Source organism: Bombus fervidus, chromosome 3 (assembly GCF_041682495.2).
Source record: "Bombus fervidus isolate BK054 chromosome 3, iyBomFerv1, whole genome shotgun sequence".
In the NCBI taxonomy this organism is placed as follows: domain Eukaryota; kingdom Metazoa; phylum Arthropoda; class Insecta; order Hymenoptera; family Apidae; genus Bombus; species Bombus fervidus.
In genome coordinates this window covers 20,020,608-20,044,365 of record NC_091519.1, presented here as the reverse complement: position 1 = coordinate 20,044,365, position 23,758 = coordinate 20,020,608, and the positions used below count along the sequence as shown (strand labels likewise).

General features: G+C 47.5%; 1 protein-coding gene across 2 annotated transcripts in view; it reads right to left on the bottom strand.

Moving 5' to 3' along the window:
- The window catches only part of N (neurogenic locus Notch protein), a 182,219-nt gene that overhangs the window by 59,784 nt on the left and 98,677 nt on the right, over positions 1–23,758 (bottom strand). For both annotated transcript variants that reach the window (XM_072000845.2, XM_072000846.2), the window contains 2 exons: positions 4,675–5,031; positions 2,460–2,615 (listed from right to left, as the gene is read on the bottom strand). In XM_072000845.2, coding sequence (XP_071856946.1) covers positions 2,460–2,615; positions 4,675–5,031 — 513 coding nt within the window. The remainder of the gene's footprint in view (positions 1–2,459; positions 2,616–4,674; positions 5,032–23,758) is intronic.

The window sequence follows — 23,758 nt, the reverse complement described above, 5'->3', positions numbered from 1 at the left end:
GTATGTACGTAGGGTAGGGTACAAGGAGAAAACCGTCGAGGTGTGCGGGCCCCGCGCCGGCCCCATGCTGGCTTTTCGATTCTCCACCGTACTATTAATTAAACCGCGACTACTGCCTGTCCACCGGTTAATTAGGAATCCATTTACCGGTACTCCGCCAGTACCAGGCCGGCATTTTCACAGTTTCGCCTCGCGTTTTTCGTTTTTCGTTTTTCGTTTTTCAATTTTCTCCGGATTACGCAACACAATTTGAAAGGTTTAATAAATTAATAAGTTTCGAAAACGATTTCAAAGAATTTCGGAAACTCGAAATCCACGGTTGCTGTTTGCCTGGATCGGTGTTAACGCGCGAGAAGCAACACACCATTCTCCTTACGATTTCGTGTAACTTTGCAAACGACCGGATATATTTACATAGGCGGAAATGGGAATAAAACGGTTCCCGTGAAAGATGCTCGAAACGAGAAAAATCGAGCGGAATTTCAACGAAACTTGACTTTTATCTGGCACGCAATTTCGGCGTTACGCATAACGCGTCGCGTTGCGAGTAGACGTAAATACGTAGATACGCTTGGTTATTCGCGACGGGGATGAAGGAAAAGTCGTTGAACGTCGATTCGATCGAAAGGATTCAAAGGAGCCCGACCGAACGACGCTTCAGAGACAACTGTCCATCGACCGATATCAACGTGTAACGTGTACTTTGAAACATAAATTCCCACCGGACCATCGATTATACCGGAGGAATTATTAATAATCGTCGCTGCCACGCTGAGACTCACCGGTTCATCGATCCTGCGATAGTGGGTTTGCGGCGTCTTGCGGCCAAGCCGCTGACTCGTTTCAAGAGGAACGGAAGGGGAAAAGAGAGCCGACGAATGACAAGCTTGCCGGCAAGTATGAAAGGAAAATAAGAAGAAGAACGGAGATGCAATCCCTCGCAGGATACTTATTAAGGTGCACTGCACCCTACAGGTGTTCGCACGGCCGCTTTAAGAATCGGATCACGAACGAAACGCGCAACCGTTCTCAAATATCTTCGAGAGGAGCACGTCCTTTTATATATGGCTAGTGTCCGTCGATACGCTATCGCGATAGGCTCGTGTAATTTCGACAAATTTCCAGCTCCGGTTATCGCGTTCTTATTATTCGATCTTCGTCTCGAGCGCTCGCCCCGTTTATTATTATCTCGGATAGCATCCGAGGGATGTAAATCAGCGACCGGGTCTTTTGCCCGCGTTAGATTTCACCCGTTAGATTTCTGTCGCGTGATGGCGACAGAGTTCGACGTATCCGTTAGATATTCCGTTGGAAGCTCGAGAGAGATATTTTTCTCGAAGGAGACAGCCATTCTACGATATCGGCTGGTTAAAGCCAGAAATATCCAAAATGAACGGATTAACCTCCGTAAACGTTCGCCCTGGTAGAATTTTATCGAAACGCGATGCCTATAAAAATTGTCGTTGTACTTTTCGCCGAACGACGATCGAGGAAAGCACGTGTACTCGGATAGAACGCGACACGGCCAACGAAAATTCCACCTTCGCGATCAACGGTGAATGGCGATCGACGACAACGGCAATAACGGGAGAGGAAGAAATCCGCAAAGTCCACGGAACGACCAAACTAATCGATCGCGATCTATCGATTGCTCCGTTTGTTGCTTTCATCCGCGCGAGATTTCGATTTATTCGAACCGTAGGGGCGCTTTCGCGTACGACTATACGCGCTCATCTAACGATTATCGATCTTTCCAGTAGACTCGATAAGATACAAACGGAGACGGCCGTTCCAACAACACCACTTGCGTTCTTCTTTTATTCTCTTGTTCGTTCGTTCGTTCTTATTCGTCGAGTTCATGGGTTCGTTGAGTTCAAATAAATATTCGTTTGAAATAAAACTTTACCACATAATCGTAGTCGCGATTGCTTATTATCTTTAATAATTTGTACGTTATAAGAATAGATGGGATTTTCTCTAACTTTAAGTCCACGAACAAACGAAAAATAGGAAATTATAAAATTTATTTATTTATTACGTCCTGAATTGGCTAAGTACACGATTACGCGACCATTTATCGTTCTTACCGGCGCAGCGTCTTAATACGTAGGAAGTAACCCGCGCTGCGATGAAATCTATCGAACGTAATCTGCGAGATATTTTTCTTGTTCGTTTACGCGCGAAATCATCGTCGTTATTTCGATCGTACTATACGTACTGAACGTACGTATATCTTACGTTTGATCGGCTTGTCTCAAACGTATTTTCAATCGCAGTCGGACGTATCGATGAATTATATATATATATATATATGTATATTAAGTAGCAATACGCGGTACGATATTACGAAATCGTAAATCTGTTGGAAAAACGTAATCTCGCAAAGAATTGGTTAGACTAAAAGTGAAAAACGCCGTCAGATCTTTCGAAACTTGAAACCAAATCGTTCGATCGCTTACCTTGCTCGCACTCGTCGATGTCCTCCGAGCAGTCTACCCCCTTATATCCGGTTGCGCAGGAACACGCGAACGATCCATTGATGGGACTGGTATCGCAGATCGCACCCTCGTGACAGGGATTTGAGGTGCAAGCATCGTCGAGATGGCAGAGCAATCCTGAAAACGGGAAAAGTAACGATTATTCGCCGATCGCTCGGTAAAGATGGTCGGCCATTTTGAAGGGGACCTGAATAATCCGATAGATGCTGTTGCGTGCGTTTCTAGGACAAAAGCGTCGATCGTCGAACGCCAAACACGGCGGCAACGGCCAAACATGGACATCGTTAAGATCTGTATTGCTCGGTCCGCTAGAAATCTAGCTAGAAACGTTACACACGAGGATCTCGCAAGAGAATCTCGAATCTCGCATTCGGTAAATTACTGGAAATACCGAGCTTAGCGGATAAGTTGGTCTAATTGCTCCCTACAGCGAGAACATTCGAGGAATTTCAATTGCGACTGCATAGAATACTCGGCGATGTGGGTTTAATCTTACAGCGGCATTGCGCTGTTGCTCGTCTATGGATCTCATGGTAATCGAGCTTACGTTTGCTTTTTAAAAGCTTTCGTGAAAAATTTACGAATTCGCTAATAGATCGTTTCTTTTATTTTAATTTCGAAACTAAAGTTTCGAAGAATCGAGAGACAAAGAGGGAGAGAGAGAGAGAGAGATTATTTCTAATGTTCTTGAAATACTTCTCTTTCTAAATCTATCTAAATCGAATTTTAGTCAGCTGTTAACGGTTCTATTAACCGTTATTTCTAGTCCATTCGACTACTTTTGGTCTATTCATTTTGCGAGCGATTGAAAAGCGGGAAAAAAGTATAGATATCCTTTGACGTATGGCGTACGACGAAGTATAGGTATCGAATGACGTTGGAACGCGTTAGATCTCGATAACGGAACGCGGATGTTTAGAACGTTGGCGTACAAAGCAAAGCAAAGCTGCCGCGCGGATGCACGATCACACCCGCGACTAACTGTAACCGTGTTCGTACGTGAAAGAAACCAAGCCGCCACTGGGGGCTTTAACACTGCCATCGTTATGCGCGCGAGTGGGCAGGACATTGCAAGTACGTTGACTGGTACACGTTCATATCGCGTAAGCCATTATTTTCCGAATATCGTGATTTCTTCATTTAGACAGATACTATAAAAGTGGAATGGTTCGGCGTAAGGTGCGAGGTAACGAGCGCGAGTGTTGAGGAACGCGCGAGGAGCTGAATATCTATAATATCACGATAACAGGAAGAAGAGGACGGGAAAGCAGAGAAAAGGAAGGAACGTTGGATCGGCTGAAGATCGATTCGTGGCCGCTACGATCGAACATCGGAACGTAAAAGTTAAAGCAGAGGTGGGATATATACGTATAGGTTTGTCCAAGTGGCGCGCGAATTTTTTCGTTTTCGCGATTATCTGACGTCGATCGCAGCTATTACAGGGAGCAGCACGGTTTCATCGTAACAAAAGAAGGATGCCTGTATTTGGTAATCGGCGTCGACGCACGATCGATCTGAAAAACGTTTTGCCGCACCGGGCTTTGGGTAGGCGAGTAAGAACAGAGAACAGAAACTCGTTTTCAGTCCTCAAGGTCGTCGCTCGGTAAGGCTAGGCCGCGCACCAGCCTCCGGAATCCCGAGATTCCAACGGACCCTCGGAGGCTGCATCATATTGTTGCACGTGCAGTTGCACCTGCCTGCTCCGCCGATGCTCCGCCGGTGCTCCGCCGGTGCTCCGCTAGTGATCTCGCTACGCGTAACACCGACGCACGATTCTACGTACGGAATCCTCTCGTCGGCCGTACCTCGTTACGCGAATTCGTTCTGCGAGCTCTGGCGATTCGCGAACCCGTGTTTACCTTTGCCATTGAGATTCCAAGATTTTAGAGGTTGTGTAACGAATTGGTAGCGAAAAAGGTCTACGTTTCCTGCGTAGACCATAGACGCGATGTGTCGTTATTTATCGTGTATTTATTACGTATGTCGTACATATTTTTAATCTATCGCTTCGATCTTTTCGTAAAATCACGTAGAGCGGTAAAACGATCCTTCGACGATCTAACCCATCGTGTCGTGCCATACACACCTCACCGATTGACATCTCAAGGCAAGTTAACGAGTCTTCAAAGTCGTGAAACTGTCGGTCAATCGCGTGTCGATGGCTGCTGGAACTTACCGGTCTTTCCGTAGGTGCATTGACAGTAAAAGCTGCCAACACGATCGATGCAGGTAGCCCCGTTGAAGCAGGCAGCACCTGCGCAATCGTCGATGTTGACGCTGCAGTCAGGCCCGGTCCAGCCATTCACGCATATGCACGAGTAGCTACCGGGTGAATTGGTACACGTGGCACCGTTGTGGCACAACGAAGGCCGAACCGAGCACTCGTCCACGTCCAGTTCGCACTGCGTGCCTGTGTACGACGGAGGACATAGGCACGAGTACTCATTTATCCTGTCCATGCAGGTTGCACCGTTTTGGCACAAATTTCCAGGACAGTCGTCGATATTCTCCTCGCACTGATCTCCGCGGAAACCTGAAACATTCCAAAGAAAAGATTCTGTTGAAAGCTTGCTAGTAGAATTGCTTGAGAGCATCTATCAAACATCAAGTTTACCAAGTAGCTTTAATCCATATCGATTTTCGTTATCTTTCGATACGAGTGATATAAAGTAGGTAATTTGATAATTGGTAAAGTTGCGCGTTACGGGTAAATATAACTTTCAAAGTTTATAGATACGATCGGTTGTAATCGTTGTATTTGGACATTCTCAAGTCCAAACTCGACCGCTTAAATCTGTCGTAATCGTACGTACGAAATGTAAACGAAAGTTTTCTTCGGACAAATCTATCGATCTCTAAGGTCAACGAAATTTCGTCTAGCCGATTTATATCGCCATAACGTATCGCTTTGCTGTTGCTGCGTATCGTGCGATTTACGGACAATTCTGCACGAGGGAAGGCAGAGTGTTCGACGTTGAATAACAAAAAAAAAAAAAAAAAAAAAAGAAAGAAAGAAAGAAAGAAAGAAAAAAGACAAAGGATCATCGAGATATGGCGGATCCGCGTTCGAAATAAATTCCCTTAACCTGAGACTGACCGAACAAATTCTGTCGACGATCGTGATGGTCGTAAAGAGAAATCCTCGTTGTATCCGTTGTTTTCGTGCAAGGAAAAAAGGAATTTTTATGTCAAAGTAGAGCCACGGCTACGCGGTCGAGGCTTTTATCGTTCCAGGAATTTACGGTGGCCTGGAAGAACGAAGGACAGGTAAGATCGAAGAAGAAACGATCGGTCGGTCCAACACCCAAGATAGAGCGATATAGCTCGATAACCGTGAAATTGATAGTCGTCTGTGTCGATCGATTTTTCTACTACGAAGTTGCACGGTTGCAACGAACAACGATGAAACGCACGATGATGAACGGTGTTCGCGTCCACGTGGAACAAGGACCCAGCCGACTGTTTAACGAACGGAATATTCGGAGATGGTTGGTAAAAATAACGGTAAGAAGGAGTTACGTTGTTTAATTGTAACGAAAATCGGCGTGAACCACCTTGAAAGGCAAAAAACGGAGGCACGAGGAAGAAAGGAACGGCTCTGGTGGAAGATCGATAGGGTGGATGTAGCAGCGTGATGATCGATTATTTGCGCGATGCCGAAGCAAAAGCATTCTTTATGCGGCTAGGGCCTACGCGAACGAGACGAGTACATCGTTTAGAATTTAAAGGCTGTGGTTAATAGATCGGGATTTGCGATCAGTACGTATGTAATCGGTATGTGCGTATAAGATCGTTGTTAGACTAAACTCGCTTCTTAAACTAACGGTGCCTCGTAACGTTTCCTATTCCTAAATTTTCTTTAAACGTAAAGTTTAAACGTTAGCAATGACGAGCATTTTTAATGGGAAACGATGAAAGGATTCAAAGTGGCTATAAAGCGTAGGTGATGTTTAGAGGTATTGTCCGAGGAGGTTCGAAGGTGGAGAGAAACGATCTGCGTCTCGCACGCAACTTTATACGCGAAGAAGCGGATAAAAACGCATCCACTTCGGATGTATCGGTAGTCGGTCAACGATGCAAATCCGCTCGTGAATCGCGTGTTTATCAACTGTAATGGTGGGTATAATTTATGCTCGATAGAGCGGTTAACTAAACTTCCTGTGCATCTGCACCGGTTTGCGAGTCATACATGCACACGTATGTTACGTATACGTACATACGTACGTAAATATCGGCCGATACGAGTTAAAGTTTCGTTCCGGAGTGAAAAAATTCCCAATCGATCCTATAAGTTGTTGTACCTCCGAACAGGAACGTAACATTAATATTAAAGCGATGCAAAAGTAAATCGGCCGTTTCGCGTGCACCATTATTCGGCCAGAGAACCCGACGCGACGATCTTTCACTTTGGTTGCCGTTTTCCATTATACATACGTACTTGATGCATACGACGTACGTGTCACGGTCATCGACGATTCAAAGTATACATTATAGAATAGTTTAGAACCGATCTTTAGTCACATATTTCGTAATTTCGTTGACGTTGTTTAAACAAAGTACGAAGCGAAAGAGGGGAGCCAACAAGGTCGGCGACATCCATTTCAAAAAATTGCCAAACTCTTCTCTCTCGAAGATTCTCTCTCGCGGACTTGTAACCGGATGAGATATACGTAGAAGTACGTAGGGTACAAGCTTTGCGATGACACAAAGTTCAAGTTTCAACACCGCTTCGCGTCGTTTAATTGTATCACGGGAGTTTAGCAGACGCGTTTAGCCGAAAATTGTTGCCGCGAATCTACTTGTCCACGCAACAGATGGTTATACGCTATACAGGCCGGGGCTTCGGGTGTGAATTTCGGTAGAGATTCGAAACTGGAATTTCAAGGAGGTTTCCCTTCTTGAATTACCGGATTACAGAGGACTGGTTCGCCGGTTTACACGCTACCGTGAAACTTTTGCGTCGTAAAGTCCAGATTATAATACTTTCCAGTTCGTGCGTTTACGCAGCCACAAATGGCACGTCGCAAATGGCGCGTAACCGGAAACGTACGACTCGAGATACCGACGATATTCCGTCTTCTTTCATCCGGCCTCGTTAGATCGATACTTTGCGAGATTTTTGCTTATCCGGACAGCAGAAAGGGGAAATTTGATGGAACTGGGCGGCAAGAAAGAAGAGCGAACGAAAAAAACTGTCGATATATTGGGTACGATGGTCGGTACGCGACGGTGAAAGAGAAGGCAAGAAGCGCGGAGGTATCGCCACGGTTCCAGGGCGAATCGATTGCCTTTGATATCGACATTGACGCGGACGAAAGAAGGATCATCGGTGCTTGGAACCCGCTAAAAAATCTACGTATTTACCGGACCATTCGTTCCGCGTTCATAGCCGACGCGCGCGTCCTTTCATCCACTGCGACCGCTTTTCTTCCCTTCTCTTCCCTTTTTGCGAACCGTCTTTCGGAGGAACGCGAGGATGCATCCTAAAAACTGTTAACCGCGATACGACCATGCTGCTACCGTACACGTACGGTGCTTGAAAATAACGTTGACTTTTTAATACCGTTATTATCAACTGTTTCACGCGTATTTTCCTCGTTGACTATTCTAATTTAATATTTATTTCCACAGATACGGTTAAACGCGTCTTTTATTTTGAACTTGGAAGTAATTTCGGTATTTATAAAAGTGGAATATAACGATCGATACTTTTAAAAGCAATAGCTGCTGAACCAACGAATAAACGTTTTTTCGCGTCATAGTTATAAATATAATTACACGATATATTCGGGGATAATGGTATAATTAACGACAATTCGATCGAGTTTGTACCGAGCAGAGAGTAGTCGTAAAACGATTTTGAAATTTTCTATTTATTCTATCCTACGTTAGAACGAACTTTCTTTTCTTTTTCTGTCTTAAAATTTAGTCGCGTTGAGATTAAAATTAATTGAAAGTCCAGGAAACGAGTAATATGTACGGTTGCGTTAGTTTAGTCAGGAATAACAAGCCACGCAAATATCTCGATAATCGATAACATGGATCGGAACGTATGAAAATTGGAGGAACGGTCGGAACCCGAAGAAAGACGCACTGGTCGCTCACACGCTGTTAACGGATATCCTAGGCCACAAGTATCCGTATAAATACCGATCGCATCCTTCGTGAGGTCGCCAACGCCCAAAGAGGGGATCCCCGCTAACAACGAGAGCTTATTTCCATAAGGTAGAAGCCTCTTGTTCCCGGAATTCTGCCAAACCTTCGTGGCGAGTTCTATCTGGTTCTCCCGGTGAGCGCATAATGGCGAGGCGGGCTGCTAGTAGAAAAACGAACGGACCGATCTGGCGTGACGATGATGATTCGTGAAAGTAAAAGAAACAAGGGTGGTACTGCTCGAGAAGATTACGCGTGGGTGCGTGTTAGAAAGGGAGGGAACAACGTTCTCTACCGCTTATAAATCAAGCTGCGACGAAGGCCTATAATCGCCATCGTCCACGAGCTTCAACCTTTAGGTTGCGCGCGGTGCGGACCCTATTCCACCAGGGATACGTGTATCCGTTACTTCGTTACAGATGCATTACCCTCTTCTTCTTCGCTTCGTTCGCTCTCTTTTGACGGTTAGAACGACGCTCCGATAGCTTCTATAATATTATTATTCGCCCCGTTCCCTTCGTCCTGTTTTTCGTCGTTCGTTCTCGTCTTTGCTTCGATGCGTCCCGATGACGCAATTACGAGAAACGATCGTGTCGGAGAATATTCGAGGACGCTTCGAGAAGAATCTGGTTAGGATGGCAAGGCCGAAGACTTTCGACGGGAATTTCGAGAATCCTGTAAAGCGCTGACGATTAGTCAGTTCGCAGGTTCGGCCAACTGCTCGGAACGATTTCATTCACTGGCCGCTGCACGACAGGCTCGCCCTACAGCGAAACAGCGAAGAAGAAAGAAGAAGAAGAAGAAGAAGAAGGAGAGAAGGATCGCCCTTTCTCCGCTCGTCCGACGGATCCTTCGAAATTCTAAATGTTTCGAAGGAATCCACGTATTTCGACTCGCTTCCTGAACGCGTCTCTTTCTCTTCGAACCACGGAGAAGCGACTCGTCGCATGGTAGATTCGCGTTTCTACGGAAACACGGGATTCTCGCGTGAAAAAGGGAAAACAAAAAAAAAAAAAGAAAAAGAAAAAAAACGCTGGAAACCCTTTGACCCCGTGTCGCTGCATTGTCGTGGTTTCGTTACCACGAACGTATCGTTTTATTTCCTCCGCTAGGAAGGGAACTAGGAAGCGTCCTTCCGATTCGTAACATAACGCCACTGTTTCGTTACCAATCGATTTCGCGTCTCCAGTTTCTCTCGCTGAATTCGCTTTTTCCAAATCGCCGGTGTTTCCACCATATTCTCCTTCGCTTGGATCGTTTTTTAACGAACGACTACGTGCGTATCGAACCTACCGACTATCGACACCGTGTGTTTCTCTTCTTTTCACCTTTCTCCGAGCATCTTGTCACAGCATTAAGATAATCCTGTCTCTGTCTGTCCGAACTCTCGTTCTCTCGTCCTCGAGAGGGACGGAGAGAGAGAGAGAGAGAGAGAGAGAGAGAGAGTGAGAGAGGCAGGGACGGAGGGAGACTCGAGGGGGGGCAATACAGTGCCGTCAGTGCCTCTCAGCCGGGCAAAGGTGTGGCAACGTCGCGAGAGCGGGTGTGCGGCCACAAGATTCATGGTGGGGACTGTGGGAAAATTCTCATGCCGCCGACTGTGCCAGTACCAGTGGTACTCATTCAACGACGGACGAAACAGCCAGAAACCTTACTCGACTTCCTGCTTTCACGCTCCAAGAACGTTTCACCGTGCACGCAAAAAAGGTATCATTAGGGGCGTCACGAGAAAATCTTGCGATCCGATAGCGAGTTATCTTTGCGGGAAGCGCGCAACGTTCCAGTAAAAATGGACGATTCGATGGTAGTCGAATAGCAAAGAAATACCGATAATATCGATAAAATAGTTGTAGCTAGGAAGCGACGCGAGAAATATAAACAGAACCGTGTGTAACTAACTCTCTTAACGGATTATCTATGGTATAGGAGATTACGAATATCGATTAGCGGAATCGTAGCGAACGAGTTACGCATCGTTTGTTCGTTTTCGTTAAACCGCCGACGTAAGAGGGTAAAAGCACTTTCACGCTCCCGACAATCTACTAACCAATGAAAAATTCATTTATCCATGTACTTCGATGACGACGACTCGAGCGTATACATACATATTCGGTAATGTAGCATCCTTATCTGCCACCGAATCCAGTTAACCAAGAAACAGTTTGCGATAATCTCGCTTATACCAAAGTACGATTACGATTAGAGGATCGTGGATGAATTGGAAGAAACGAAATTTTTACTGCTCGTTCGAAGAGCGACGAGTAGGGAAAACGATTGGGCGAAGAGAGAAGACAGTATAGAGGGGAGAGTTTCCTCGCAACGAAAAAGAAACGCAAGACGCGGAAGTGACGCGTCTCGTTTCACCATATGGCGTCCTTGCCCTGGAATTTCGGAAGCGGCGGTTACACGGGATTCGGTTGAGAAGCACTGGATCCTATCGGGGCCCACGATGCGAAGAGGAAGGCTAACAGCGGCCCGTGCCTCCCCACCAAAAAGCACGGCTGGCACCGGGTAGCCACGAGCACGCCACGGGGGTGCCCGTGGAAAAATTATTTCTCCGTCCCTACGAACGTTGTAATTATTCCGGCCACGTGGTTGCGCCATGGCGAATCGCGGATACACCTGTCGCCAACATTAGCCGCCATCCTATAAACGATTCACCCTCTTTTGCTTTATGATTTAATTTGTTACATAGTAATTCGCGTCTGCCAACTTAAAAACACCTTGCTCGTACGATACGAGCATAATAGATCAGAAACGGGCAATTGTTCAATTATTGGAAAATACATTTAGGAAATAAAGTTACCAAAGATAGAAACCGGTTGTAGGCAAACGGGGGCGCGACTTATTAGCGAATTAGCGCGACTTTGCAAACTGACATCGATCGCTATTCGTCCACGTCGTGGGAGGGGGGCGGGGGACACGCGGCGCGCATTCGTGTCCCTGTAAGGAGTAATTATTGCAACGCGATTCGCTCCTCGTTAGGTCTCCGACTAACGAACCGAGACGCGCGCTAGAGAGAGGGAGAGAGAAAAACCTTCGAGATGCTTTGCAGGCTCGTTACAATTCCCAGACAGTCCGAAAGAGGGTAACGATTAGAGAGAGCCCTTAGTGACTCGTACGCCGTCATAACGATTCCCAGCCCGGCTCTGAGTGCATCGTTCCATGCCGTTAAGACGATCGCGAGCTCTTTCCCTTCGGACCTCGATTCTCTCGACTCGTAGAACTCTGTCATCCGTTACACCTACGGAAGCAATTTCCAATGCGACTCGAAATTATCCGAATATTTTCATTCGCGAACGCGTCTCTTTTCCCTTGCACGAGCGCAAACCGCACGAAACGAGTTGGAAAACACGGAAAAGGTCGGACGTTTGGCATACGGAATGGAAAACGGTGGAGAACGCGTCTCGCCAAGCGATAGGTCGGACAGATCGGACAGATCGGTCGCGGTCGTGAAAGCGAAACGAATAATTGGCAAGGGACAGAATCGAATGGCAGAGAATAATAGAGCAGTACCGCTAGGACGAAGCGGAACGTTATCTGGTTGCACGAACGCAAGTCCTCTTGTACGCGAGCAATCTATCCCGGATAGGAGTGACGCGGACCTTAATACGTACAACTCCCGCTTCTTCGACGCTCTCGCCTTTTTTCCCTTTTCTCGTGCGCTCCATCAGCCTGCCGCTCTTTGTCCATTTTCTGGGACCGTAAAAGGCGCACGTACCTTCTCGTGAAAGGACCAACCGATAAGCGTAATTTGAATGGGTAATGGCTTCACCAAGAGGAGGGTCCCCGGTTAATGACGGGTCCAACGGAAGGGAAAGAGTCGGTCGAAGAAAGGAAAGGAAAGGAAAGGAAAGGAAAGGAGAAGAGAGAAAGAACGAAAGAAGATAGAGGAAGAGAGGAAAAGATCCGGGCGCCGAGATGGTGCGCGCCCCGGGCCTTAATGCACTCTCTTCTCAGTCTCGATCGCGATTGGGGGACGTTTTGGTTTTCGGGTACGGGGTACGAAACCGCGAGATACCCGGCTCGAAAGCAGCCCTCTATCGTTACCAAACCGGATCCATTTTTCCGTCTGGACCACCGCTCGCGAGCACGGTCCACCGAGAAACCCATTACCCTACGTGTCGAATGCAAATCGGCAATTTCCTCCGCAGAGATTGCGCCGTCTGTCGCCTCGCCTCGTCTCGTCTACCCTCGTCTCACCGTCTTTTTAATATCTCCATTAAGTAAGAAGCCTTGATCAAAGTAGGGACACGGTGGGTATCGCAAAGGGGCATTGGTAATTCAGATTTCGCCACTCTCACGGCCGGTTACCTTTCGAATGCTTGGTTTTCAACGCTACCAAAGTCGAGTAAATTCGAGGATATTCGCAGGAATGGAACGACGTACGGCGTATACAGCATGGTATATCGGTAAGGACGTCTTTTCACATTTTCCAGAGTATCCCCGCAGAGGACCTGGGTGAGAGATCTACACAGCTGACTCGGTCAACGGTCTCGACGTCGATCAGCAATGCTCCACGTTCTCGTTCCTTCTTCGATGGACCACAACCGCTGTCGTCCGTTCCCGAATAAATTGTCTCCAAGTGTCTTCTCCCGTTCGCATTCGTGAGTTTCGATGCGAGCGAGATCGGACGATCAAAGATGAAAATACGAAAACGCTCGAATCGCCGGCGAAATGTACGTACGCGTGAAACGAGAGAAACAACAAAAAGCATCGACGACTTTAGTCGATCGAGGTTTAGTCAGTGACATGGAAAAACCTGCGAGACAGCGAGCCAAGGTAAGGAAAACCGAATTCGATCGTCCCCGTGCCCCGTGAGGATGCGAAGGCCTTACTTACTGCGCGCCTTGCGCAACAGGTGTCTGCCATTCAACAGGCGGTGGTACGACGCGCCTGCTCGACTGCCGTCGCGTCGGCTCAAATCACAGTCGCCGATAGAAAGTCGTTGTCGTAGCGGGTATATGGCTCGATCGATGGGTAACGTTTCGACGACCGCTGTACGTTCTATCGTTTCAAATATATAAAAGGTGCAACGCGCTAACACGATCGAAAAGTAGAAAAATCGTCCGCTCGAAGAGGGACTGGATGAAAGTGGATGCCAGAACGACGCGTAAATTCTACCACTTGTTGCTTCGGAGCAACAGGTGAGAGACGATCAACAGGTTATTTCCTACGACGATCGTCTCGTTATCGATGCCTTGGCATTGTACACCGCCGAACGAAAATTTACAACAGCCTAATGGTATCTGGACTAAACGACTGAGATGTCAGTCGATCGTTTCGGCGATTCAATTTCCTACCGATACGTTGTCGAACGAAAGAACGAGATAGGTGGAAAGTCGATCGTACGTAAATGAACACGTACGATCGATGTAACTACAAACGAAATAGGCAAGTGCTAAAGAACGAACGATACGTAGATATATAATATGTTTTTAAAGTCCGGGTGGGTCCTTCTCTCGTTCACGTGTGCGATACGTAGGAGGAAAGCAGGCTCGTACGCGCGCTCGCGTGGATTGTTTACCCGTGAGCGAGCGTACGCACACACGTGCACATGTTACGAGTATACAGGTACCTTGGCACTCGAACAATGGGGCCGTCGTACGACTACCATTCTTTCGGGACAATCGGTGGAGCCCCTTTCTCGAAAGGCTGTGCCCCACTCGATGCAACACGGGCCCCATACCGCTTAAAAGGACAATCGCCTTCTTATTTACGATTTGACCAGCTCCCCCTTTCTCCTTCTTCTTTCACCTTCTCGTCTTTCTCGCCGTCGCGTGGTGGGACTCCACGCGGTTGACGTACATCGGACGACGAAGCACTCGCGTGCTTCAAAAGAATCCTTCCTTCGACCGAAAATCGACGAAAATCTAGAGTCTAGACGAAAGTCGTTCGTCGTTTCGACCAGAGATTTTTCGATCGATTTGTGCCCGGTCGTGCCGATTGTTGGCGATCGAAGAGCGTTCTAGCGTAGGCTCCTCTAATATTTAGATCAAGCAGTGCGATTAGACGCAACCGACTGGTGTCGGTTTTTCTTAAATAAATCCTACAATCTATAAACAGTATCGCCGTCACTCTGGTACGGTTATGGTTCTCTCGGACGCTCTCTGTCTCAGAGTCGTCCACGTATCTGCCACTCGCTCAAAGATTGTTCTACGTTTTACGTACGCTATGGCAGACGATTAATAATGACTCAAAATCCAGTGCTTTTGCAAGTTTAGTGGGTTTTTAACGTTGTCTCGGTAGAAAGTCGTTTTTACTTGAGAAATATTTATCTTGCCACCTTTTCCTAGACACGATTATGCAAAAAGCTGGAACTAAACGGAATTTGCCAGCCATTCGTAACTCGTAATTAAAAGATACACGATTAATCGATCGACGCTAGCCATTGTAAAACGGTAGAGGTTGTTTCTGCGGTATTTGCTTGGCGAATCCAGCAGCCACCTTGCAACAACTGGCGAGAGAAGAAGAGCGAACGTGGAACGTGGAAAGTTGAAAACGAAGACGGGATAAGATTCGAGCGACGAGGGTGGAGCCGAACGAACGAACGAACGAGCCTCGGGACCAAAAGCGAGAGAAGAGAGCATGGTATCACGGTTGCTTTATCTTAGCGTTGAGGCGACTGCGAAGAAGTCGAAGTGCACTCTCGGCGCGCATGGACACCGAGCGCGGCCATTGTGTATAGAGGCGAGCCACCTTCGTGCACGCACCTACCTCTTCTTCTGCCACCCTTCGTCCTCTTCTGCTTCCTCTTCTCCTCCTCTTGCTAGGTTAACCATCGACTCTCGAGAGGTTTATGGAGAATCAGCGGGGAAGAGCGAGATGGAGTCGAAACCAGACACGGACCACAGAGTGGTAAGGGAACAAGAAAAAAGAAAAAGAAGAAGGAGAAGAAGGAGAAGAATAGGAGGAGGATGGAAAGAGGTTTCCGAGTAAGGGGGCGTGGGTGCGCCCTTCGTGATTTACATATGCGTATTCTATACCTTATTTACTGCGTCGATCATCCTCCACTTTATCTCTTCGCGTGTGGGTCGTACTAAACTTAACTAAACCAAGACCGGATACCGAAGGTAGAAAAGAGAGAAACAAAGGACGCCAGAAAGCGAAAGGAACGCGTTTGCTCGCCTATTAGCCCTGGAGCTGACAGCGCGACCGGTACCGTAAATATCGCACGTAGGCAGATAACCTTAACCTCTTAATTGCGTCGACTGGTTTTCTCGACGGAGCGACGTCGCGTCGGCCTCGCCGGTGACCGGGCCAATTGAAATTCGCGGTATTTTCTTTCGTGGTGGTGGATTAAATCGAAAGGTTACAAGATCAAAGTAGAACGGTAAATAGATATCCGATTGCATCTTCTTCGTTGTATCTTTCGTCGAAAAAGACGTTAAGCGTATAGATAGATCAGGCGTTAGATACGTTAAGCGTATACGCGTATATCTGAAATTTGGAAAATTCTCTTTGCTGCGTGTTTTCGTGTCGCGTACGAATCGCTGTGACAATGGCGCGGTAAAATTATTCGTCCAACTTTGAAGATCGTTCGAAGCTACGAGGCTGTTGTTTAAAGGCTGGAAAAGGAGGCAGACTCTGAGAGGACAGGTAAAAAATGATTGCAAGATAATTGACGACTGTCGGGCCTTTCTGAGACCGGACAGCTCCGAGATACGTCTACGCACCGACGCACGATCGTCTCGTGCTCGGCTAATTGTCGTAAACTGGTCGGGTCGAAGCAAGAGACAAAGAGTGTCGAAAATTACGGTCGTCTATCTTTTACCACGTCCGACGTACACGTCCGTACGATGACAGTACGACAAATTACCTTTGGCTACAGATAATCAACTCCTAAGTCGAGTGGTCCTTAATTGAAACGGTGACTGACACGAGCGGTTATTAATAAGCGAAGAAAGACAACGAGTAGGCATAGACGAACGCGTAAGAAAGGAATCGATTATGTGTATAGAGAATCTCTGATGAAATTCTAGTTACAGATCGTGTTCGTCCCATTAGAAATTCGTGGAATTCAACGATCGATCGATAGTTTTCCAGTTTACATCGTTCTTTTCGTTCTTCGTAATTTGAAAGTCGAATTTCAAAATAGCACGAACCGATAAATAAAGAAAGGCTCGCGTGGTCGAGAGTACCTTCGAAATTGCAAACCGAGCTTTCAATTTTAACGCTTCGCGGTCCGATTTGCTTTCATCGCAACAGCGATATACGTTCGTCGACCCGATTCTTGTCGCATTACTTACAAAAACTGTTCATAATCGAACTATATTTTCATATTTCTCGTACTCTAATATCCCGCGAATTTCCTTCAAATTCCTATGCAAGACGTAACGTTATTACGAATCGGGAATTGAGAAACACGCTATATCTAATTAGACATTGGACGATAAATTCGGAAATGAAAGAAATTGGATGACGGCGACGATCGTTCGATCGCCTCGCCGAATCGAAAGAACGAGCCGAGTCGAGGCGTCGCTTTTTCTACGCTCTAGAGTTTAGATTTCCTATTCGAAAGCGGGAAAGATTCCGGCAACGCGATACTACTATCGCCCAGGATGGAAGAGAGCAACGAGCGAGGCAAAACGGATAGTTCTGTGTTTCGAGACGCGCGCAAGTAAATCATGGGAAGAGTATTCGTGAGAGCCACACGGGACGGAGCGGCGGCGCGGCGAGTCCGCGAGGACCAGGAGAGGAAAGGGGCCACGAAGGGTCCACGGTTCCCGTGGGCCGTGTGGATGATCGGCGGTGGAGAGAGACGAACGAGAGACAGAGAGGCAGAGAGGCCGAGCGAGAGGGACGCGAGGCAAGAAGAAACGAAGGGTTTCGGTTCGACGTATCAGCCCGAGGTGGTCACGAGTTCTGAACTCCGAGGCTGAGGGCCGCTAGTGGGTGGGACCGTCCACTTCGTGTCCGTACCTTCTTCTTCGTCCCCTTCCATCTCTACCTTTTCTCCCGTCGAGTCGGTTTCGTGCACCGAACGACAGCTCCGCCGTCGCAGCTCTAAGCAAATTTCATTTTCCTGGAAATTGCCATTCGATAGGATTTCGCGCAATACGGGTGCAATTGTACGGTACGCGAGTAATCGAATGGCAACGGTTTGGCAACGAACGAGAAACCCGATCTGCAGGTATTCGCTAACTCGATAGAACGGGAAAGAAGAGAGATGGAAGATGTACGAGTTCAAATTGTACAGGCTTATCGGTGACTCGGGCTTGGCCGATAATAGAAAGTTCGATCTACGATCTGCATCGTGGATAGGAGGATCGAACGACCCGTTTGATCTTCTTCGAGTTGACGCGTGCAGCGTGCACGGTGTACATGCGCGATGGTTACGTAGGACGCATAGAGCAGCGAAGAGGAGCGGAGAGGAAAGGAGAGGAGAGGAGAGGAGAGGAGAGGAGAGGAGAGGAGAGGAGAGGAGAGGAGAGGAGAGGCGAGGCGAGGCGAGGCGAGCAGCAAGTGGTCGAGAAAGACGAGGCGCGACAGAGACAGCGGAGGAAGAAGAAGAGATGGTGATTCTGCTGCAACGCGTGGCGAGGCTTCGCTCTTGTTGGCCGGCCGCAACGTTTCTTTCTTCTGCTCACAGCGACGCCAACAAAACCCCCGTGACTTGCACAAGTTGCTCGGGGACGGAACAAAAAGCACTTTGTTCTAAGGTAAACCAACCTTAGCCCGTATGTGCGCGTTCCTCCGGGACTACAAGCTCTGACAAAGAGGACGAACGAGACGGGACCGAGCATAGGAGCGCGCCAACGCCGTCCCACCGCCGCCGTCGTCGTCTTTCCACTAAACTAAGATACGGGAAAAAGCGTGTCGGATCGGCCGGAAATTGTCTACGTTGATTTTTCTTCGCTTCGCTCTCGCCGTCTCTCGCTTCTTTCCATCTTCCGTCTCCCTCCACCTGCCCTGTTCGATATGCACCGTCAAAGCGTGCAACGTATTTGCGCTAGGTAATTCGTTCGCGGTGAATCGTACACGAAGGAGCCGACAAAGGCGAAAAACCAGAATTGCCGGCTGCCGGTGTTCGCGTTACCGGATTTATTGAAATTATGATGACGGAGGCATTATTGTTTCGCCTAATGATCTTTCTTTTACGTCCCTCTCGTAATGATCGGCCGCGTGTGTCCGCGCGCCGATGCCTAACACGCGATGCGAATTTATCGAGCAACGCAACCTTCCTTCGATATGGCATGTTCGGGATTTTGCAAATGGTCGAGCGCGCAAAAACATAACGATTCACGTTCGGTTCGAGCGGATGAAATACGAGCTCGATTAATTTCAATACGAGTCAAGGTTTCCAGGACAAAGCAGCACGGTTTAAAAGCTGAACGATGTACATGGACGGTAATTTCAAGTAAAAAAATGACTTCTCGATAAATACCGCGACTGTCGAAGCCATATACTTGCACTATTCCCCGACTATCGCGCAACTTTCCTACTCGGTTTCCAACTTTTCGTTCCAACTATTTGTTTGACAGGACGACGAACGTAGACCTCGCTTGCCTATTTTCCAACCGATTTGAATTTCGACAATGCCCGTTGCACGCGGAACGCGTCTAGTATATGCATACGTACTGTTAATACTGTTCTACATATAGCGTAGTAACATGTAACGAGCGTAGTTGCACTTTCGGAGCTGGCGTGCAGGATTTACTGTAGGGAACCGGCCCGGGACATTCGTGTATCCGATAACCCAATATCCGAGTGGCTCGTCGTCGTCTCTTTGCACCGTCTGCCGAGATGCGGAGACCCGAACCCGCATAAATTTGCATAGAACCGCCGCAACCCTTCGCGTACGTTCCCGTATCTTTGTGGAGCGCAACGAACACACGCGTACAGGCCAACGCAGCGAGACGGTTCATCGTGTTTCTCGTTTTTCGTTTTTCGTTTTTCGTGCAGCGACGTTTCGTTCGAGGCACGTGGTCAGGGACTCGGTCCGCCCTTAATAAGGAGCGCCGACGACTCGAGGTAGGCGTGGATTTGTCTCGTTCCAATATCCAACTCGAAGGGCCACGCTTTTTTTTTTTTTTTTTTATCAAAATTCACGGTACCTTTGATCCGACCACGAATTCTTTCGCATGGTCGCGGTTGTCGAAACGTTAATTACGCGTGTCTGTCTATCGCCTGGTTTCCTTCTTCTCCACTTTTGACGATAAGTATCGTATTTCTCTTACGCGCCTGTCTTAAAATTATTCGATCGATTCATGGCCCTAGATTAATTTAGAATTTTATGGATCTCTGTACGAAATAGCACCGTACGTGATCGTATCGACTGTACGCGAAATAGTTTCTTCCACGAGAATTCGTTTCTAAGAACCTCGATCGCGACAACTCACCATACCATAAATAACAATTGTACGAATAATTTATAATACTCGAGATAAAAGTGTTTAACGTCTGAGAACGATTCTAGTCGATGAAACGTTATACGACGATTCGGTGGGTGGAAGTTCGGACGCGTTTCCTCTCCTTTCGCATTCTCGTTTGTCAGTCGTGTACAAAGGTGTACCGTTACGTTGTACCGAAGATAAGAAGAGTTAATCGGCCCTATCGGCCACGCGTCGTAATTTAAGTTGGTTTTGAAAATCATACGCGATATAGCGCGATCAATGGTGCGTGGACAGGATCGAGTAACGTAAAAGGTTCGAGGAGGCTTTGTTCTCTCGATACGCTCGATCAGACGTTTAAGGAAGTTCGCGTCCTGACCAACGTCGCTCGATTAAAGAAAGCAGGAAAAAAAAAACGTGAAAAAGTAGAAGAAGATTCCAAAGTACACAAAGTATACTCATAAAGATGTTTAATGGCATTCTCGCTGTGAGATGGTCGCGGTGATTCGTTACGGTGATGAATTTACTTTGAAATTTCTTAGCGATACGGTTGTGTCGATCAGGCATGCGACTCGTTCTTTCGAGTTTATTACGATCGAAACTCGAAGCAATGCTCTCGATACGCGTTGCATAAAACTGCAGAAAATTTAAAAGCTCCTTTCCTACTCGTGCGTATTCCACGAACACCAGAGCGTTCACAATTTTTGCTATTTTCGGACGATTCTAAAAATCGACGATCGCGTACTCGCTACAATCTGATCGATCGACGATCTGATCCAGAAATACAGATCGCAAGATTTTTCGGTCGAAAATGACGTTTGTAAAAAGAGGAAAGAAGAAAGAAGACGAGTGGTAAATTCGGAAGGAATTCGCGTACGAAGGTACGCGACGTCAAAGGGGATAAATAGGGGAGATAGCAGTGCAGCAGTTTTGCGATCGACGATTCATCTACGGTAAATTGAGCGTGTATAAATTAATAAGCTGATTGCAAATCTTGCGATACGATACCCTAGCTTCCCATTTGTCTCGCGATTGGTATTAGTAGCGCGTGGGTTCGTCGTGCGATTCGATCAACCAGTAAGTTTTGAAAGCGCTTAGAACCGCGGGAAAGTACGCGAACGAACGTTATTCACGCGGTGACCCAATACAAAGCGAGTTTGGAATCGCGCGTGAGAGGACGCAGGACATTGTATCCTGGTACGGAGACGGTAGAAAGAAGAGAGAGAGAGAGGAAAGAGGAAAGCCAAAGGGAGCAGCGCAATCAGCGCGGATTGGCCGCCATTCCGCGAACTTGTAAACCAAACGACGGATCGCAAATGGAGAAACAGAAAGGACCCTGGTGCACCACGAGGAAGCCCATATACGCGGTAACCCTCGGTCAGCCGTTACCTCGTCTCGTCCCCCTTCCTTGCTCTCGCTCTCTTTATACATATTCGCTTCCCTCGGGACGGTGGTACTACGAAAAAACGTACGGTAATTAAGGAAGATAGGAATCGCCTCTTAAATCGCTCTTAACCGCCGCGAGTCCACCTCCGCCGTGGGTAACCTCTGGCTGGATAACTACCTGCTTCTTCGCCCCTTTCTCTTTCCCCGTCCTCGTCTTCCCTCCTCCTTCTGCTTCTTGCATCTTCGCCTCCGAGGTTACTCAAGCCACTGCTAGAGATATCTGCATCTCGCTAGTGCTTGCCCCTGTCCCCCATACGGCAAATAAATCGGATCGTCTCACGGAGCGGCGTCGCCTGCGCCCTGTGCCGCTCTTATTTCTACTTTATGCTTTATACGAGCAAAGAGAGGGGAAGAGGAGAGAGAGAGGGCCGGCCCTGTCTGTACCTGGTCCTGTATGCACGGTAATGTACACAAGTCGCGCGTCTATGCTCTATACTCTACACTCCTCTATACTCTATACTCTATATTACTATAGGATGGGTACTCCGCCTCGTTCGCATCTCCTTCGATATGTGCGTGGGTTAGAAAGCACCGTTACCGCACGACCGAGAAATTCCATCTGTCCCGAGGCGGCTCGAGTCGAGTTGTACTCGACTCGGAAATTGGACGCTTTCTCGGTATGCCTGTTGCAGAGTCCGCGGAATCACCGGCTCTCGTCTCGTACGAGATGAGCTCGATTAAAATTAATAAGCGCCTACTGCCAGCTGCGTCTGCATGCTGATCGACCGAGGCTAGGTGCTAACGAGGTTATTCTTCTCGCAGCTTCGTAAAGGTCTCCTCTCTGCGAGCGGTAGCCCTGACGACCCTCTTTTATTTACCATGGTCTTAACGGTTGTTGGGAGAGCCGGCACGGACATTAGTTGGAATTGGTTTGAGGAACGAAGCTCGACGGTGTTGTTTGGAAAAGAAGGTAGGAAGAAGGTTGCAAGGGAGGAAGGTAAGGTAGAAAAAATTGCAACTACGCGCGCTCCAAGATTCGAGCGGTTGGTGTAACGAAGTTTATAAAGACTACCTTCCAACTAAATCGATGTTTCAGGTTTTCAGCGAATTCTTGATTATTTTATTTATTTATTTATTTATTTATCAGTTATTTATTTATCGGTACTTGGGTTTCGGAAATACAACTCAACTAGCTCGTTGAAGCGGTCACCGCTTCTAAGAAAACTCTACATCCGGTCTTTTAGTTTTCTCAAGCACCGAAGTCATCGACGGCGTATAGACAAAAGACTGGGTCGAAAGCAGACCATAAACGATACACAGGCAACGTTGGCTTCAGGCTTTTCAATCATAGGGTAACACTGTTAGCGCGCGGATCTGGACCAGCTCAATTATATTCCGATTTCTATTTACGCTTTGGTATTTAAAATATATTTTCTACCTTACGATTTATCCACGCGTTCCTTTGTTCGCATATATCTAACAATACCCTCGACATAGCTAAAACGTATTTCGTTTAAAGCAGATGTTTGCCCTCGAAGTATTATCGTCGAAGATTTCACGCTATATCATTATAAACCGTTGGATTTAGAACACCGACGCGTTGGTTGCTCGTTCTTTTCCTCTAGCTACTATAAAAGATTGGCGAAAGGAAACAGGTACGCGTATCTCTGTTGTACTATCGGAGATTTCAGCGGGCCGATGCGGTCTACCCTTTGAACAAGCTCGGTCGAAGCTTCGCCGAGAATGCGAACGCTTGGGTAGAAAGTTGATGGGGAGAGATCCGTCGCGGATACGATCGGCAGCTCGCAGGGGCGCGTGAAGCACGCCTGGAGGATGCGTATACGCGAGGTGATGCGTCAATTACGGGCGGAAAGAGGTTTCGGCTAGCGCGAGACCATCCGCCGGTCTGCTCCCAGAGAAACGAGAGGCCGTTAACGAGATTGCTGTCGTCTCGGAACCACGGTTGCTCGTCGCCGTAGCCTTATTTTTATTTCTTCGCTAAACTTTCGCAGAGAAAGGAGAGAGAGAGAGAGAGAAAGCGCGAGTAAAGAAACAGCGAGGGAAGAAACAACGAGAGAACGGAGCAGAGAGGCTGGAATATTCCCCTATCTTGGGTTTCAGGGTCAGAATCGTGTTCCAATTAGATGCCACGACCAGACTGCGCATTTTTCACCTGTTCACCTCCCTTCGCTCTCTTCCACCGTGGCTATCGTCGTGTTGCACAGCTCGCAACCCTCGGTCCTCGCAACGGAGGAACACCGGTGCGCTCCAACTTCTAGTCCCCAAGGTTCTAATAGGGGCTGCATGGAGGAACCGCGCGGACATATAAAACCAGATACGTTATATAATGCATCCTGCGGCAAATACGTGAGCATGCATTTTAGCGGT